The following is a 17977-nucleotide window of genomic DNA, read 5'->3' as shown; positions in this document are numbered from 1 at the left end:
TATTTTAAGCCATTTATTTATTTATTTTCAGTGCACTTCAGCTGTGCATATGGAGTCTTAAAGGATTTTCTCTTTATTTCTCTTTATGTCTAGGTTTTATTAAGTTGTTTTCTTTTTTTTTTTATTATTATTTTTTTAAATGTTTCTCTGTCGTGCAATTACCTATATAGAAGTCTATTCAATTGAAAAGAGAATAAATATTTTCCAAATTGTTGATGTATAATATATTGCACGTGTAACCTGAAAACCTGAAGAGTGAACTTATCCCGATGCTTTTTTGCGTTCTGTTATATAATATATATTTAAAGAAAATAGGCCTATTTTATTTTACATAAACCAAATTGTCATTTGATAACTCTTTATAATCGCTTTAATAACATTAACGAACAATGCGTAACAGATCGTTATGTTGTTAAAATTACAAATGACTATACTTTGGTGAGTATATTTTATACATATTTGACTCTCTCTGATTTATTTATTTATTTATTATTTAGTTCAGAAAAGAGCACGACACGTAGTAATCGGTAACATTTCCGTTGCAAAACATGCTTAGGCCTAAAGTAATTTTTCTTCCCTTCTTTTTTCCCAAAGAATAATGCTTATGAATGGTTTGTAGTTGTTTAAACGAATAGTGATGAATAAAATCTTTATTTTTGATGAAGTGCTCACGAAAAACAAAAGTGCGTTCGAAAAATGAATAAAAAGCACACGATACAGAAAATATTACTCGAATGTTCTGTCTCCGTCTGTACCTTCACCATTTCTCTTCAACCCTGTCATTAAAACTACGTCACATATTGCATATCAAAGAAGAGCAGAGGCACGGACACGATGACAGTATTATCAGGAAAAGAAGACAGTCAAATATGATATTATAGCGTTTGATTTGGATTTTCACGCCAGAAACTTAAGTTCCAGTGGTTTAAAATACAAGTGTAATCTCATGTCATCTCTGGAGTACATGAAAAAGGATTGTTTTGCGTCTGGGACTCTGTCATCGGCCTCTCTGAAAGGCACTTTAACTAAAATCAACAGCCGGAGACATAAAGCTCGAAAGAAGATCTCACCCCAAAAGAAACAGGAGCCAGAAGCAGAATGTGACTTATGCAGGTAACACACAATTTCAGTTTTTATTTACAAAGATATACACCATTTGTTTTAAGTAGTAATTTAGCTAAACAATTAATAGCATATGTAGCCTATTTAATGTTAATATATGTCGTCAGCTTAACTACGATAGTTAATATCTATTAATATGGTTTGGTATGTTGTAAAACGAACACCTAAGCAACCAAATAAATGATTTATCGAATGACATTATGACACATTAACAAATAGGATGCAGAATATATGCATTTCAAGTTGTGGACACTTAAGTTACATTAAAAAAATTCAGAAATGATGAAATAAATGCTGCTAGAGCTGTTCTCAGAACGAACATTACTTTCTGAGCCTTTATTTGTGATAATCAGTTGAGGTTTTGAGGATGTTAAGTGGATGTCTGAAGTCAGTTCTCTTCAAGTTCACACAGGTGTCATGGCAGAGGTAGTATAAGCCTAGTCGATATAACAATGGACAAAGAATTGGGATTGAAGAGTTTCATAATTGAGGAACCAACACTGAACTGATTTGAGCTGAATAATGACACTATTGTCTTTTTAGAGCTGCTTTACAGCAGAATTTGAATTTTTGAATTTTTATTTTCCTATTTATTACTTTGAAGCTACTTTGAAACAATATGTATTGTATAAAGTGCAGTATAAATAAAGGTGATTTAAAGGCAGGGTAGGTAAAAAATGTAGAAAAAACTTTTTTTCAAAATTTGTTTAAACTTTATTTATATATCAATACATAATTAAAATGTAAGTACTCTGAAAAAGAAAGTATAAAAATCGAGTGTCTGTAGACCTCTCACGACTGTTTTAAAGACAGCTCATTATTTCCATTCACTCCACCCCCTCCCTTCTGGGCTCCTTCCAAAGCCACGCCCCCAAAACACATGAACGTGCGACTCCGACCACTGAGCTGGAAGACGCATTATTTACCTGAGACGAGCGGAGAGGAAGGAGCACAGTGCATGTAGTGACATCATGTCAGAATCACATGTAATAAAAATAACTTTATAATTATGAAGATAAACAAACAAGATGTATTTTAGTACTCACTATCAAGCTAGCATATTGATATTGGTAAAGTTTAAAATATATATATTTTTGATTCGCTAACGAGCTAGTTATCTATAAGGCAAAGCAAAAAACAGGTTGCATGATACACGTTTTTCCATTACCATCATTTACACTGTAATGAAGATGAATTTCGTGTAAGATTCATAACATATACGTTGTTCTACAGATAAACAGAGTAACATACACTCAAATATCAACCCACAACTGCATTGCAGACACAAAATAATAACACACACATACAACAAAGTGTGTACAACAAACACAAGATAAAGACATCAGTAAACATAGGTAGAGAATATAAACACAAAACAAAGGCGAAAAAAAACGTGCAGGTAAACTTACAGGTGAACATGGTAAAAGAGTTAGACAGATGGTAAATATAGTTCTAAGAAAAGTTCCTAGATGCGGAGTAACGTTAGGCCTACTATCTGTTAAACATGTATTTAGTTATCTAAAGAAAAATTATGCACAATTCAACACTATAGCTATCATCTTGAGCTAGGCCTATAGATTATTTATCGTCTCTACTACGGCTCGCTAAGTAATGTTATGTTAGCTATATTACGCAGCTATGTGTGCTAATGACACATGCTTCATGAACAAATAAACAAAAAAATATGTATGATCAAAATACAAAAAGAAAGATTTACCTGTCCAGCAGAAATAAAGCCATCAAGCAGTCACTTTTCAGCCCCTTGAGTTCCCTCAGTTCTCTCCATCGCTGGAAAGCCAAGCCGATATTAACTCGCGTTTTATTTCTTTATTTATCCAAAGACTTTTTGTTCATTGCCTTTTCTTGTACTGTTACTGTCTTCCTTTTTTTGCCTGGTTTGCCTTCACTAACTGCATAGGCCGATACTGTGAATTTTGCTTGCTGTTTCTCTGCCATTGTTTTGGTATTCCTAGGATCCGTGCCTCTTGAGTTCCCCAAATCAAATGTGCGCGCGCAAGTGGGCAGGTCATGTGTGGCAAAAGGGTGGTTGCCATGGTTGCGAGAGAGTGACAGTCGCCTAAGCCAATCCTATGTTTCGTCCCGGATGGAAATAATGAGCTGTGTTTAATACAGATTAAACGGTATATATAGTCACTCGATTTTTATACTCTTTTTTATCAGAGTTCTTACATTTTAATTATGCATGGATATATATATAGAAAGTTTAAACAAATTTGGAACAAAATTTTTTACCTACCCTGCCTTTAACTTGACATGGTGCACTAAGGTTTCACAACCACAAAGTCTTAAAGGGTAAGTTCACCCAAAAATTAAAATAATGTAATTTATTACTCACCCTCATGCCGTTCCACACCCGTTAGACCAAATTAAGATATTTTTGTTGAAATCCGATGGCTCCTTGAGGCCTGCATAGGGAGTAATGACATTTCCTCTCTCAAGATCCATTAATGTACTAAAAATCGGTTCATGTGAGTACAGTGGTTCAATATTAATATTATAAAGCGACGAGAATATTTTTGGTGCACCAAAAAAAAAACTACTTATTTAGTGATGGCCGATTTCAAAACACTGCTTCAGGAAGCTTCAGAGCGTTGTGAATCAGTGTGTCGAATCAGCGGTTCGGAGCGGCAAAGTCACGTGATTTCAGCAGTTTGGCAGTTTGACACGCGATCTGAATCATGATTCGACACAGAAGAATCATAACACTCCGATGCTTCCTGAATCAGTGTTTTGAAATTGGCCATCACTATATAAGTTGTTATTTTGTTTTTTTGCCGCACCAAAAATAATCTCGCTGCTTTATAATATTAATATGATCACATGAACTGATTTAAATATGTTTTTAGTACATTAATGGTCTTGAGAGAGGAAATGTCATTGCTGGCTATGCAGGATTTTCGGATTTCAACAAAAATATCTTAATTTGTGGTCTTACGGGTGTGGAACGGCATGAGGGGGAGTAATAAATGACATTATTTTTGTTTTTGGGTGAACTAACCCTTTAAATACTCAGCATATATGACTGTATTTTATGCTCTTTTCACAGGTTCTCTTTACTCAGTTGTGGTAGTCGCAGCCGTACTGTTCGCAGAATACTGATTGCTTGTGTAATATCTTTCCTGGCTCTGCTTTCTGCTGTTACCATGGACTTCAACTCATCTTTGGCTCAATGGCAAGCCACTGAAGCTTCACTTAAAAAGCTAACGTCCTGCAGGACAAACGTCACACTCAGACTCATTATTGAGCTCCAAACATTAAGAAACCTCAGTTCATCAAGAGAGAAATCAGTTCATAATATCAAGAACGAAAAGTTCCTGAGCTCTTGGTCTTTGATAATGCTCACAGTTAACCATTGTTGTACTAGTACAGATATGGACAGTTTGGGTCAGTCATGTGGTGTTGAGTTACCTGCGTTTTGTGAGCATCTTCAATCCAACCTCTCAGAGTTTCTCAATGCTACAGGGAGAGGTGAGTTAATGGATTCTAACGGTACCACAGTTTTTACTCTTGCAATTGAGAATATATTAAACACATGGGGCATCAAAGATGTTGACATTGGTCTCCTCAAGCACAACCCAGACTGGACAGATGTCCTTGCTCTGAAACTGCTCTTAACCGTCCAAGAGTTGAACTATCGCTTGATAGCAGGTGAAAAGAAGGAAGATATTCAGGATGAAATATGGCATGCTACAACACTTATGTCAGTCATAAAAGACATGTCTGAAAGCCTCCATCACTGCTGGATGGAAAACCCTGATATTGAGCTAAACCTGACTAATATAAGATATTTCATCTACTCTACTGCCAAAACTTTCGAAGGATCCACAGAGTTGACATTAGCCTTGGAGAACACTCTGAGATGTTTTCATTCTAGAGCTGGGTGGGCTCTGAAACTGAAATCCAGAGACATCTCGTCCAACATCAGTCTGAAGATCTGCCTGCTTGCCATCGCCTGTCTCATTTACCCCATAGTGCTGCTCTCCTTTAAGCAAATGACAGAATGGATCCAAGACTATGCTCAGAGCCTTAGGGAGAAGACAGAAGACCTGAAGAGAGAAAGACGTCTTGCAGAAGATCTCCTTCATCAGATGTTGCCCAAAACTGTGGCCAAACAGCTACGCCAAAACAAACACGTAGAGGCTGAGAGTTACGAAAAGGTAAATTGTTATAAGATATACTGTTTATCCCCATATGATCTGCTAAAACAGAAGAAGAAATCTTCCCTTCGTCCAACATTCCCTTTAACAAATCAAACTCATGTCTAAAAAAGACAAGCATATTCATTAGGGATGTTGGCAAGATGGCAGTGTCAGGAAAGCGCACATGGTCCCATTTTGTTTGTTCTTTTTGTTGTAGTAATTGCCTGTAATTATGGTATTCCATATTCATCAGGAGATAAAACAGCTCATGATGGAGTGTGGTAAATGACACACGTCTGTATGGGCAAATTTGTGCACCAGAAGCGTGTCCCCTTAGATTTAGAGCACTTAAAGCAAATAGATTTTCCAAAGAAATGGACTTATAGTCACATGTAGCAGGATAAGTATAAATTTCAAAATAGGAACACAGTATGTGTCAAGTATTTGTAAGGTAAATAAACATTACTCATATGAGCATGTTACATTTATTAGTGGCTTATTTCATTTAATTATAGTAGCAATTACAGTATTATTTCTCATAATTAAGGTAAGTGATCTGAACAAACCAATAATGGGCAAGCACCACTTTTTCAGAAAATGTAATCTAGTTAATCATGCTTTTCTCGATTAGCTATGACATGTAGACATTCATATATGATTTTTTTTTTTTCTAGGATGCAACTGATATATTTATTGTCTTGCAGGTGACTATTTTCTTCTCTGACATTGTGGGTTTTACTGCTATATCAGCCTCCTGCACTCCACTACAAGTTGTTGAGATGCTAAATAACCTCTACATGTGCTTCGACACACGCATTGACTCCTATGATGTCTACAAGGTATTAATATATTCTGAAATTCATAATCATATATAATTTATATAAATTATCATACAGAAAATATTCATAGCATGTTTGGCTTATGCTAAGGTTTTTCTTACAGTGCTTATAAGAACATGTCTGAGTGCATTTTTACCCCCCCAAAATCAAAAGAATTATATTTAGAAAATAAAATATTACTATTTTTAGGAACTTTTTTGTTTGCATTGTGACTCTAAATTTTCATTACCATAATGCTAAATAAATAAATTGGGGAAATGATGTATTGCTGAATTTGTAAAGAACACAAAAATATTAAGGATGACACAACTGTTTTCAACATTTATAATAAAAAGAAATGTTTCTGAAGGCTAATGTGACACTGAAGACAGGAGAAATGACTGCTGAAAATTCAGCTTTGCCATCACAGGAATAAATTACATTTTAAAACAAACATATTAAAATAGAAAACAGTTATTTTAAATTGCAAAAATATCTGTATTTTTGATCAAATAAATGCAGCCTTGGTAAACATAAGAGACTCAGAAAGATTACAAAATTGTACTGACCCAAACGTTTGAATGGTGGTATAGTATGTAGTATACTGTATGTATGTATGTATGTATGTATATATATATTATTATATATTATTATATTATTATTACAATTTAAAATAACTGTTTTCTGTTTGAATATATTTTATAAAGTAATTTATTCCTGTGATCAAAGCTGAATTTCAGCATCATTACTCCAATCTTCAGTGTCACATGATCCTTCAGAAATCATTCTAATATGCCGATCTGCTGCTCAAGAAACATTTAATGTGTACAAATTTTACAAAATATGTGTGTAATATTTTTTTTCAGGATTCTTTGGTGAATAGAAAGTTCAAAAGAACAGCATTTATTTAAAATATAATCTTTTGTAACATTATAAATGTCTTTACTGTCACTTTTGATCAATTTTATGCATCCTTGCTGAATAAAAGTATTTCTTTAATTTCTTTAAAAAATAAATAAAAATAAAAATTCTTACTGACCACAAACTTTTGAACGGTAGTGTATAATGTTATAAAAGCTTTGTATTTCAGATAAATGCTGATCTTTTGAACTTTTTATTAAAGTTGCCCTAGAACCAGTTTTAACAAGATGTAATATAAGTTTAAGGTGTCCCCTGAACGTGTCTGTGAAGTTTCAGCTTCAATCGGTGAAAAATACCCCATAGATTTTTTTAAATTATTTTTTTTAACTGCCTATCTTGAGCCATAATTATATTTGCACCGATTCAGTGCGCGGCCACTTTAAATCTCGCGCTCCCCCGCCCCCGAGCTCTCGACTCCCTTAACCAGCATAAACAAAGTTCACACAGCTAATATAACCTTCAAAATGGATCTTTACAAGATGTTCATCATTCATGCTGCATGCATGCATCGATTCCTGTGAGTATAGTATTTATTTGGATGTTTACATTTGATTCTGAATGAGTTTGAGGCTGTGCTCCGTGGCTAACGGGCTAAAGTTAACATTATACACTGTTGGAGAGATTTATAAAGAATCAAGTTGTGTTTATGAATTATACAGACTGCAAGTGTTTAATAATAAAAATAGCGACGGCTCTTGTCTCCGTGAATACAATTAGAAACGATGGTAACTTTAACCACATTTAACAGTACATTAGCAACATGCTAACGAAACATTTAGAAAGACAATTCACAAATATCACTAAAAATATCATGTTATCATGGATCATGTCAGTTATTATCGCTCCATCTGCCATTTTTCACTATTGTCCTCGCTTGCTTACCTAGTCAAATGATTCAGCTGTGCACATCCAGATGTTAATACTGGCTGCCCTTGTCTAATTCCTTGAACATGAGCTGGCATATAGAAATATTGGGGGCGTACATATTAATGATCCCGGCTGTTACGTAACAGTCTGTGTTATGTTGAGATTTGCCTGTTTTTCGGAGATCTTTTAAACAAATGAGATTTACATAAGAAGGAGGAAACAATCACTGTATGTCATTTCCATGTACTGAACTCTTGTTTTTCATCTATGCCGAGGTAAATTAAATTTTTCATTCGATGGCACCTTTAAAGGAATCCTGGAAAAAAAAAATGTTCACAACTGTTTTCAACATTGATAATAATCATAAATGTTTCTTGAGCAGCAGATCATCATATTAGAATGATTTCCGAAGGATCATGTAACACTGGAGACTGGAGTAATGATGCTGAAAATTCAGCTTTGATCACAGGAATAAATTACTTTATAAAATATATTCAAACAGAAAACAGTTATTTTAAACTGTAATAATATTTCACAATATTAGTGTTTTACTGTATTTTTAATTATGCAGCCTTGGTGAGCAGATGAAAATTCTTTTAAAAACATTCAAAATCTTACAGATTCCAAACTTTTTACATATATGTAATTATAAAGAGGTATTCTTAATGCTCCTTGATTTAATCAAATATATCTAATGTCCATCACAATCATTAGTTAACAAGCTTCTGTGTTTGAATGAAATAGGTGGAGACTATAGGAGATGCATACATGGTGGTCAGTGGACTGCCGGAGAGAAACGGAGACAAACATGCAGATGAGATCGCTAAAATGTCTCTGGATCTGGTGGCTGCGGTCAGACAGGTGACAATACCCCACATGCCAAACAAACGCCTTCAACTCCGAGCTGGCATACACACAGGTGTGTGTATCCTCTATTTGCACAAAAACTGGTGATTACAGATTTATTAATAAATATAGCTGCAAGCAGGATTTAAGGGGTCAAGAGCTGAGTAATGAGGAGCTATCAGCCTTCAACAATGAGTAATTAAAAAGAAATTCAAGATGGTGGACAGACATTTTGACCAAGTATGGCATAATTGCTGTCATTGTTTGCTGTATGACTCAAGGAATCTGTCAACACTAGTTTCATCAACATTGAGAAATTCTGCGTCGGGCAGTTTTTCTTCGTCGGCCGACAAAGTTTTCTCAGTGCGTTCCACACCGTCAGCTGAAGTTGGTCCACGTCTGCTTTTTTTCGTCCGATTCAACATGTTGAATCGGTGGCGAAGCTCGTCGGTCCGTCGGGCCATCTGATCATTCTGATTGGCTGTTCAGCTACTGCCACCTGCTGGTTCAGAAAGGCATTTCATCTCACACAGGCGCAGAACGGACGTGCTACTTGGCTGTCGATTGTCTAGCGTTGGTTTGGTGTGCCAGGCCAACTTTGGACAGACGCTGCCAACGTAAGCCAACCCCACAGTCTTTCATCGCCGCTAGTTCGTCGGCCTCTGCTTGGTGTGTTCCGGCCTTAACACATACTGAGTTTTGTGATGATACACTAATACAGTATGTTTGTCAAATACAACACTTTATGACAAAATTCAAAATGGCCTACACCCACACATTAGGTATCATTTGACTCGGTATGCTGCACTGAATCAAAAGAGACCAGTTTTATGATTTTTGGGTAAACCGTTCAAAGCTTATAGGCATAGAAGCCATATTTCATATCTCCTGACCAGTAGGTGCTATGCCAAAACGCTGCAAGTAGCCTCAAATCATGCTTTTGATGATATGTACCAAGAGTCGTCTCAATATGCCAAAGCATTGCAGAGATATAGCCTCGCATTCATTTTTACATGCTGTTCATCTCATTTGTATGCTCGTTATTCGAGAACAGTGTGGTTTATCAAAAAGCTTTGAAATATTTTTGCCAGCATGGTTTGAAGATGATTTGAGCCAGTTTTGGTGAAAATTGGACGAACCATCTAGGATGAGTTCGAAAAAATAGTACGTTTTTCGAAAATTCAAAATGGTGGAAATGTTCTTATAATGGAAAATGATGAATTGAATTGTATCAAATTTAATCGAATCGTCTTGAGCCAAGGCATTTTGTTTCTAGCTCTTATGATTCAAAAGTTATTAGCATAAACATTAGTGTAATTTTGGACAGTTGATAGCACTAGAGGGATTGACTTAGAGACTCCAAAATTGCTGTGGTGTCCAGACAAAAATTGTTGTATGTTCAGACAATCTTTTTGCCAAATTTCATCATTTTCTGCAAAAGGTTCCATGGACTGCCATAGACTCAAGAGCGGAAGTATTGTTACTGTTAGGCCTGTCAACAAATCAACCATATTTACTATTGTAATAAACATTCCTGATCTTTTTTGTCAATGATTCATCAGCTACAGTTTCAGTGCAGCCTTCCTAAACTCTTTCTAAAATCAATATTTGATAAATGCCGGTTAGCATTAATGTAATAAAGATTATGACAGTAATAGCATAACAATAGATTTGATGTTATAGTAATTCACAGTGTTGTCTTTCATGTCTCTCATACCTCTTAAGGCCCTTGTGTAGCTGGCATTGTTGGTTACAAAATGCCCCGGTACTGCTTATTTGGAGACACAGTCAACACGGCCTCTCGAATGGAATCAACAAGTCTACGTATGTTCATCTATGTAGTTAACATGTGCAGCCTTTTTAACTTTTTTTTTATTTTAAAACCACTGGTTCTTCTGTATTCAGAGGATTCATGAATATTTTCACCATACATCACAAATACATCACCATAGAGACCTCATAATATTCCTCCATTGAGCTCATAACAGCCTCCATTTCAACCATGACATTAGCATGTGGCTTAGCTAACAACATAGTGTCTCTGAGTTTCACCTCAGCACCAATATAGCTTTGGTTCTTTGGTCATTTTGCATGACGGGATCATTAAAGGATTAGTTCACTTCAGAATTAAAATTTCTGATAATTTACTCAACCCCATGTCATCCAAGATGTTTATGTCTTTCTTTTTTTTCAGTCAAAAAGAAACTAAGGTTTTTGAGGAAAACATTCCACTACATTTTCTCCATATAGTGTACTCCATATAGGCCATTTTCTAAAATAAAAAATAAAAATTATATACTTTTTAACCACAAATCCTCATCTTGCACTAATTTTTTACCTTAATTTCTTTTTGACTTATGAAAGACATAAACATGTTGGATGAAATGGGGGTACATTTTCAGAACATTTTAATTCTGAAGTGAACTAATCATTTAATGTTTCTTTTATCTTGTCTTCAGCACAGAAAGTTCATGCAAGCTCTGCTACATACCTGGCACTCATGAAGGACAATGCGTATGAATTGCAGTTACGGGGTGAGATTGAAGTAAAGGTGAGAATCCATTTTGTAGAAGTACTTTGCGTAAAATCATTTTTGGTAAAGCTGTTTAAACCACAATTATCTGTTTTTCTTCGTAATATTTAATCAAAATGCAATGATGTTAAAATAACATTAACAATATGACATAAATGTGCTTGATGTGGTTTTCAGGGAAAAGGAAAAATGAACACCTATTGGCTGATTGGTCACAAAAACTACAGTGTTCAGAATGACAGTTTGGTGTGCCACTGGAACCCCAATATCTCAAGAAAAAAAAAGGCCCCTGTGGGGAGCAACGTGTCCATAGAGAATGTAAGTGTTCTACTTGTACTACTACTAACATGCACCACCGTTCAAAACTTTGGGGTCAGTGAGACTTTTTTCAAAGAAATTAATACTTTTATTCAGCAAGGATGTATTAAACTGATCAAAACTGACAGGAAAGACTTACTATAGTATCCTAGTATCCTAAAAAATTATCATTGGTTTCCACAAAAGCAGCATCACAATGTTCAGTTGTGATGATAATAAGCATTAAATCAGCATATTAGAATGATTTCTGAAAGATCATGTGACACTGAAGACTGAAGTATTGATGCTGAAAATTCAGCTTTGCTATCGCAGGAATAAATTACATTTTAAAATAAAATAAAATAGAAAACTGTTATTTTAAAATGGAATAACAGTATAAAGCATATCCAAAATTTTTGGAGATAATCTTTAAAAGATTAAAAAAACAGTCAAGGGTGAATTTACTAATCATTTGCACCACTTTACCATTTGCTAATTCAGCACCAAAAAACAAAACAAAAACAAAAAAAACAAGCAAAAAACGTCAGCAGTCCATCTTATTCGGATTCTGATATAGTAAAAATAAATCTGGCCAAAATACAGATTTAAAGAGATTTTTGTCAAAGGATGATCAAAAAATGGAGAACGTCTCGGTTATGTATGTAACCCTCATTCCCTGAAGGAGGGAACTGAGACGTCACCTCAGTGACTAACAAATTGGGATCTCACCTGATAGCCCAATCACCTCCAAGTGTAAACTAAATGAGCCAATGCAGATTTGCATCTCGCGCTCCGCCCAGCAGCACAAGTATAAATGCGGAAGTAGATGCAATGCATATTCAGGTTTTTGCTGAGGAGCCGAGCCGGTGACCTGGCCGCTCAGCGTTTGGTCCAGCAATTGTGGCATCGGGACGTGACACCTCCATTCCCTCCTTCAAGGAACGAGGGCTAAATACGTAACAGAGATGTTCCCTTTCAGTCAGTCACATTTGATGTCACGTCAGTGACTGACAAATCGGGATCCCTATGAAAGTGCCACTATTGCTGCCCCTTCCAGCTCCCCTAGTAAGCCACCTGATCCCCCCACACCTACTGGGGCGGAAGGTAGGACAGTGCTACCATGGAGAGAGTCGGTTCCTGTTGTTCCGCTTGACCTATACAGTAAGACTATTGGATAGCACTGGGAAAGTGTGCTCTTTCAAGGTAAAAAAGGGATGCTACTGAATCCACATCCTGCCTTCAGGGAGGTATCATGTGGAGATTACACATATGGATTGGGCATTTAGGGCAGTGCAACATATGGAATGTCTCTGAGGTGGCTCCGGCCTACAGTGGTCAGTGTAAATGAGTACACCCCCTTTGAAAAGTAACATTTTAAACAATATCTTAATGTACATAAAACAATTTCCAAAATGTTAAAATTAAGTTTAATATAACATCTGTTTAACTTATAACATGAAAGTAAGGTTAATAATACAACTTAGATTACACATTTTTCAATTTTACTCAAATTAGGGTGACACAAAAATGAGTACACCCCAGAACAAAAACTACTACATCTAGTGCTTTGTATGGCCTCCATGATTTTTAATGACAGTGGCAGAACAAAGATTTTCCACCCAGCCCTCTTCCGGAGAAGCGTCTCCGGGTCACCTGTCTCAGGGGTGGTGTTTTACCGACCACTGAGATGGGTGGCGATGTCCTCCTGCAGGGGACATGCCATAACGTTGAGCTGGCCACGAAGAATTCTTTTTTTTTTTCCACAAGGGATGGACGCCCTTGGTGACGAGCAGACTAAGGAACAGCCCACAACGGTTTGGTAGCATGTTGGGGCACGTTCTTTACAGCCTCAGCCTGCTTTTTGGACTGCAGAGAACCGCTGGACTCACTGAAAAGGCCACCTTGTGAGATGGGAACATCAAGAAAGTGGACTTTGACGAAATCCTGCACCTCTGCAAGGTTTAGTCAGGGCCTGCACTGTGACTTTCATCACAGTCAGTCACTGTGCATCATCCCCGGTTTAGAATTACACTTGTGCTTTATGAGTGCTTTTGCCTGTTAGACTTGCAGGTGGCCATCGCATGCAGGGCAGAGGCCGTCTGCCCAGCAGTACTGTAAGACTTAGCAGCCAGAGCTGCAGTTTTCTTACCGGTGCTGGGCGGAGGTTGGGGATGACATCACCAGGTGGCAGTACTTTGCGGGGAAAGAGAGAAAAAACTTGAAGCAAATTTTGGCATATTTGGCATTCCATACTTACACAAGTTTGCCTCCCTGCTGCCTAAGTTCTTTGTGTGCCTCTGGGAAGAAAGGCACAGGGGCGGGGCAAGGCGAATTACATGTCACACTGCGCCCCCCAGAAACCAATCATCCATCCATGATCACTCAGAGCGGGTCAGCAACCCAGCATGCAGCAGCCCAGGCAAGCGTGGCTAAACTCTGAATCCAATTCAGTATGAGCAGACACCACCAAAGCAGGAAACTCGACGTCTTCGTTATCTCTAGAGCATAACAGCCCTCTCTCCGATGCAGCGATCGACATCTGATCCTCTGCTGGAGCCCCAAATTAAATGCTAGGTCCCCCATGAGAAGGACCAGTAATCAAATTCGGAAACATCACAGCTTGCAATGCGCTAGAGGAGTGGGGGGCCCACGGAGATGTACTCGGTGGGGGAAGCCCTCACTGTAATCCTCAGGTCACCTTGACTGCAACTACATCGGGGTATAGGTGAGGGGAATCCACCTCATTTGAGGTACTCATGTCTCAACTGAGCACCCATCTAGAGCGCCAAATGACACGCAGGGTTGCTGTGAGAACTTGCGATGTCAGCCGACAGCTCGATGGCAAACAACATGCTGAGAAGCACGAGCCCTTGCGAGAAAGGCTAAATGCGACCAGCTTGCTGACGTGGTCATGCTCTCATGCGAGAACATGAGCTACCCACGAACACAGTCTCAGCATGCTTATGCCCAGCATGTGAGACAGTGATTGTGGCTGTCAATGAAGATAGGAAACAACTGCATACTGTGAAATGACATCTTTAGATGCACCTGTGCTGCTCTTTTAGGGAAATAATGCTCTTTTCAAGTGCCAAGGCGCAAAGGGGAAGGTTGCAGCATGCCAGACAGACTGTATCTGTAATCTGCAATGTTCAAAGGCTCTCTTGTGAAGCTGCAGTTCAGCAGGAAATGGAGGAAGCGACCACCGCTGACGCAATATCACACTAACACTGAAGAGCTTCCACACACTCGTAGTTACTGGAAGATAGTCTTTAGAGCACAAATGCTCGACTCGCTGAATAGTGACTTTTCTAATATTAACATGGGCCCTAAAGCTCTTGCCTGATCACAGCCCTTCTTTTTCCAGTGATATTCCTCTGACTTTTTCTCTTTTGTAGAGCCTGGTCTCATTAGAAAAACTTACCTGTGGGAACGTTTTTGCGAGTCACAAAATATGTACCAATACGTACATATCACTGCAGTTTCAATGTGAAATGTCCACTGAGTGGCGCTAAAAGCGTTTTTCTCCAGAACAGATAAACATGAATATGGTCCGTTTTTATAACATTGGTTTTATACGTATCACCGCAGTTCTGATTTGAAATGTGTCCGGTGAGTGGCGCTAAAAGTGTAATGCTCCATTACATTTTAAAATAATGTACCACCAACACTAACCTAAACCTACCCGATAGAGTTAACAAAAGTAAATGTGACAATCGTGCCGTTTTAGCTTGTTTTGATCTCTTATCTTTGAGCTCTTTTACCGAGACTCGTTTTCACCGGATTCGTACCTAAGGCTTCCCTCGTCCTAAGTACAACTCTGTATCAGCTAAGCTACCGAGCAAGCTTATGTCAGAAAAGCGAAACATATGGAGCTGGTTAAGCAATGCAAAGTTCAACATATATTTGTTTACAAATCATGCGTTTTGGTAAAATGTGTTTTGAAGTCATAACATAATATTGTGCAAGGAGACATGAAAACAAATCTATATTAATCCATAATCTGACCCTGTAATCATAACTGTGTATGAAAACCATAAAAGCGCTTGCTGTTTTACTGCCTCTAGTGTTCATTTCTGTTGGAAACTGCAGTGATATGTACGTATTGGTATGTATTTTTGTGACTCGTGAAAACGTTCCCACAGGTACGTCTTTCCACGAGACCAGGTTGCTTTTGTAATGTCTCTCAGCCATCTCTCTTTCTACAGTCTTTCTTCAAATCTCCGTCTTGCTCACTCTCTCTCCTCCCCCATCATGAGGGATCCACTTTCAACAGCGTTTCTTAAAAATCGCTTATGGCACCTTTAATTTATGTACTGAAAATAAGTGTTTACACAGCGTATAGATGATGACTGAAATAAACAACACTATGAGCTTGTGCAGTTCTTAGTAAATCCTAACTAGGCATGACATGATGTAAATGTAGGTTTTCGTCTACTATGCAAAAACCGATTTGTTGATCACTTGGTTTTAATTTCTGGTGTAGGCACTCACTGATCCAAAATTGCTTTTCACATAACATCAATAATATTTGTTCTGATAATGTTCCATAGCAGCTTCACATTCAGTTGGGATAAATAGCTTTTCACTAGATACTGTCACGTCATGCCTAGTTAGGACATAATGCAACTCTTCAACTTCCATCATGCACTTACATATCACTGTACATTATTGGAGAAGCTGTGCAAGAAAATACATTTCTGTTAGACTGAGAAAACATTACTACAACATCTGCACCACATTTTTGCAGTCCATCATCACTGTCCAGAGTATAGGTGACAGTATCACACCAGTCTCTCAACCTGAAGTCCTGCCCAAACTGGAGGGGTCAGAGGTCACACTGTGCGTTTCTGCACAGGTGGAGAACTGCGCCACCAGCTTTGGCACATTAGGCTCAATGGTGGGGGCACTGGAGAGGGAGCAGGAGACAGAGGATCATCCACCTGAGCAACACGACGATAAAAGTTCTCTGCTTCCTGGTGCAGTGTCTCACAGCTGATCTACAATGTCCAGATTAACAAAATAATGCACCCAGGATGTTTTTAGTGTTTTGTATGAAAGTGATGTATTAAAATATATATATATAGGATAAAATCAAGCTGTTTTTTTTTAATACTTTAGCCCTTTATTTGTGAAGTGAGGATAGTTACCAAGTGTGTTCACGGTTATAGGCCTACCTGTTTTTTCTCTCAATGTTTCTGTTATATGTCATGTTTTGCCACTTTCATGTTTTCATATGCCTAGTGTATTAGATTTTTTTCTTTCTCCTTTCTTTCTTTGTAAACTTTTTTTATTGTTATCCTAGTCGTTTTTATTCCATAAAGTGTTCCCCCCATGTGGTTTTCTTTATCACATTTTATAGGTATTTTTTGATGACAGTACATTTAAAATGAGTTGCATAGTATTCAAATGTTAAATAGACCAAATAAACATTTGTGCATGTGACCAAATTCTACTATTTGTGGATTGGGGAGATATAGAGAAATAAGGGCCTGTCCATACAGTTAAAATGATGTTGTTATAACACTCATTGTTTCATTATCATGCACTTTTAGTTTGTTTTCACTAGTTTACCTGTCTTCCTTTCTTCAGTTTTCCCACCACTCTTTAGTTGTCATGGTAATTCATTTAATCATTTTACTTTCATTTGCTTAGTATTTTAGTTGTTCTGTTGGTCAGTTGTCTGGTATTGTTTGTGTTTACACGCTGTCTTGCATGTGGCTTTCCATTTGGAGTTATTTAATAAACCTTGTTTTATTTTTACTATCACCATCATCTTATTTGGAGTATATGTGACATACATATTCTAATAAGAAATGTTTTCTAAAAATGTAGATATTTTACAAATATTCATTTATGAATTTTGAGTAAATACTGCATGAAATAAGTTAATTTCATTTGAATTATATTATCACAGTAGACATCGGGCATTAAAAACCCAATATTGGTCTACCACTAGTTATGACTCAATTCACTGGTGTTTCACAACAGAGAGAAATTTGCTAATCTGTTATCAGTTTATAGGGTCTGCACCTGGAAATCACTGTAGGACAAATGCAACAAGCCAAAGCTGTGAGGGTGATTTCCCCTTCATTTCAGCCTGCAGTATCTCATGGCAGCAAGTCCTTAGCCAGATCCTCAAAGAACACTGAGCAAATCATCTCAATTAGCAGAAGTGGCAGATAATGAGAGAGAAATCCAGCTCACATGATGAATGATTAGGGATGGAGAAGCTCTTATTTAGAGGCTTTAAAATGACAAAGGCCTGCAACCCAGAGCCATTGTGTTCCAGTTAAATGAAAGCTGGGGGTAATTACTTTGGCTGAGGCACAAGCTAATCAGGGTACAATAATACACACACATACAGACACACACACACAAATACAAACACACAAGGGCCAAACCCTTCTTCTATA

The 17977-nt window shown here is 37.4% G+C and overlaps 1 protein-coding gene across 1 annotated transcript; it reads left to right on the top strand.

Moving 5' to 3' along the window:
- The first annotated feature begins 946 nt into the window (after positions 1 to 946).
- Positions 947 to 16560, top strand: LOC137026481 (uncharacterized). The gene is made up of 8 exons (XM_067393835.1): positions 947 to 1113; positions 4190 to 5300; positions 5987 to 6121; positions 8633 to 8807; positions 10460 to 10558; positions 11194 to 11285; positions 11445 to 11585; positions 16312 to 16560. The coding sequence occupies exons 1-8, from the start codon at positions 947 to 949 to the stop codon at positions 16558 to 16560; spliced, it is 2169 nt and encodes a 722-aa protein (XP_067249936.1).
- The last annotated feature ends 1417 nt before the right edge of the window (positions 16561 to 17977 follow it).

The sequence above is a fragment of the Chanodichthys erythropterus genome, chromosome 9, assembly GCF_024489055.1.
Source record: "Chanodichthys erythropterus isolate Z2021 chromosome 9, ASM2448905v1, whole genome shotgun sequence".
In the NCBI taxonomy this organism is placed as follows: Eukaryota; Metazoa; Chordata; class Actinopteri; order Cypriniformes; family Xenocyprididae; genus Chanodichthys; species Chanodichthys erythropterus.
This window is presented reverse-complemented; position numbering and strand designations above follow the sequence as displayed.

Coding starts and splice junctions, on each gene's coding strand:
- LOC137026481 (XM_067393835.1), top strand. CDS start 947: ATGTCATCTCTGGAGTACATGAAAAAGGATTGTTTTGCGTCTGGGACT. Junction 1,114..4,189: donor GCAGAATGTGACTTATGCAG/GTAACACACAAT, acceptor CTCTTTTCACAG/GTTCTCTTTACTCAGTTGTG. Junction 11,286..11,444: donor GGGGTGAGATTGAAGTAAAG/GTGAGAATCCAT, acceptor TGTGGTTTTCAG/GGAAAAGGAAAAATGAACAC.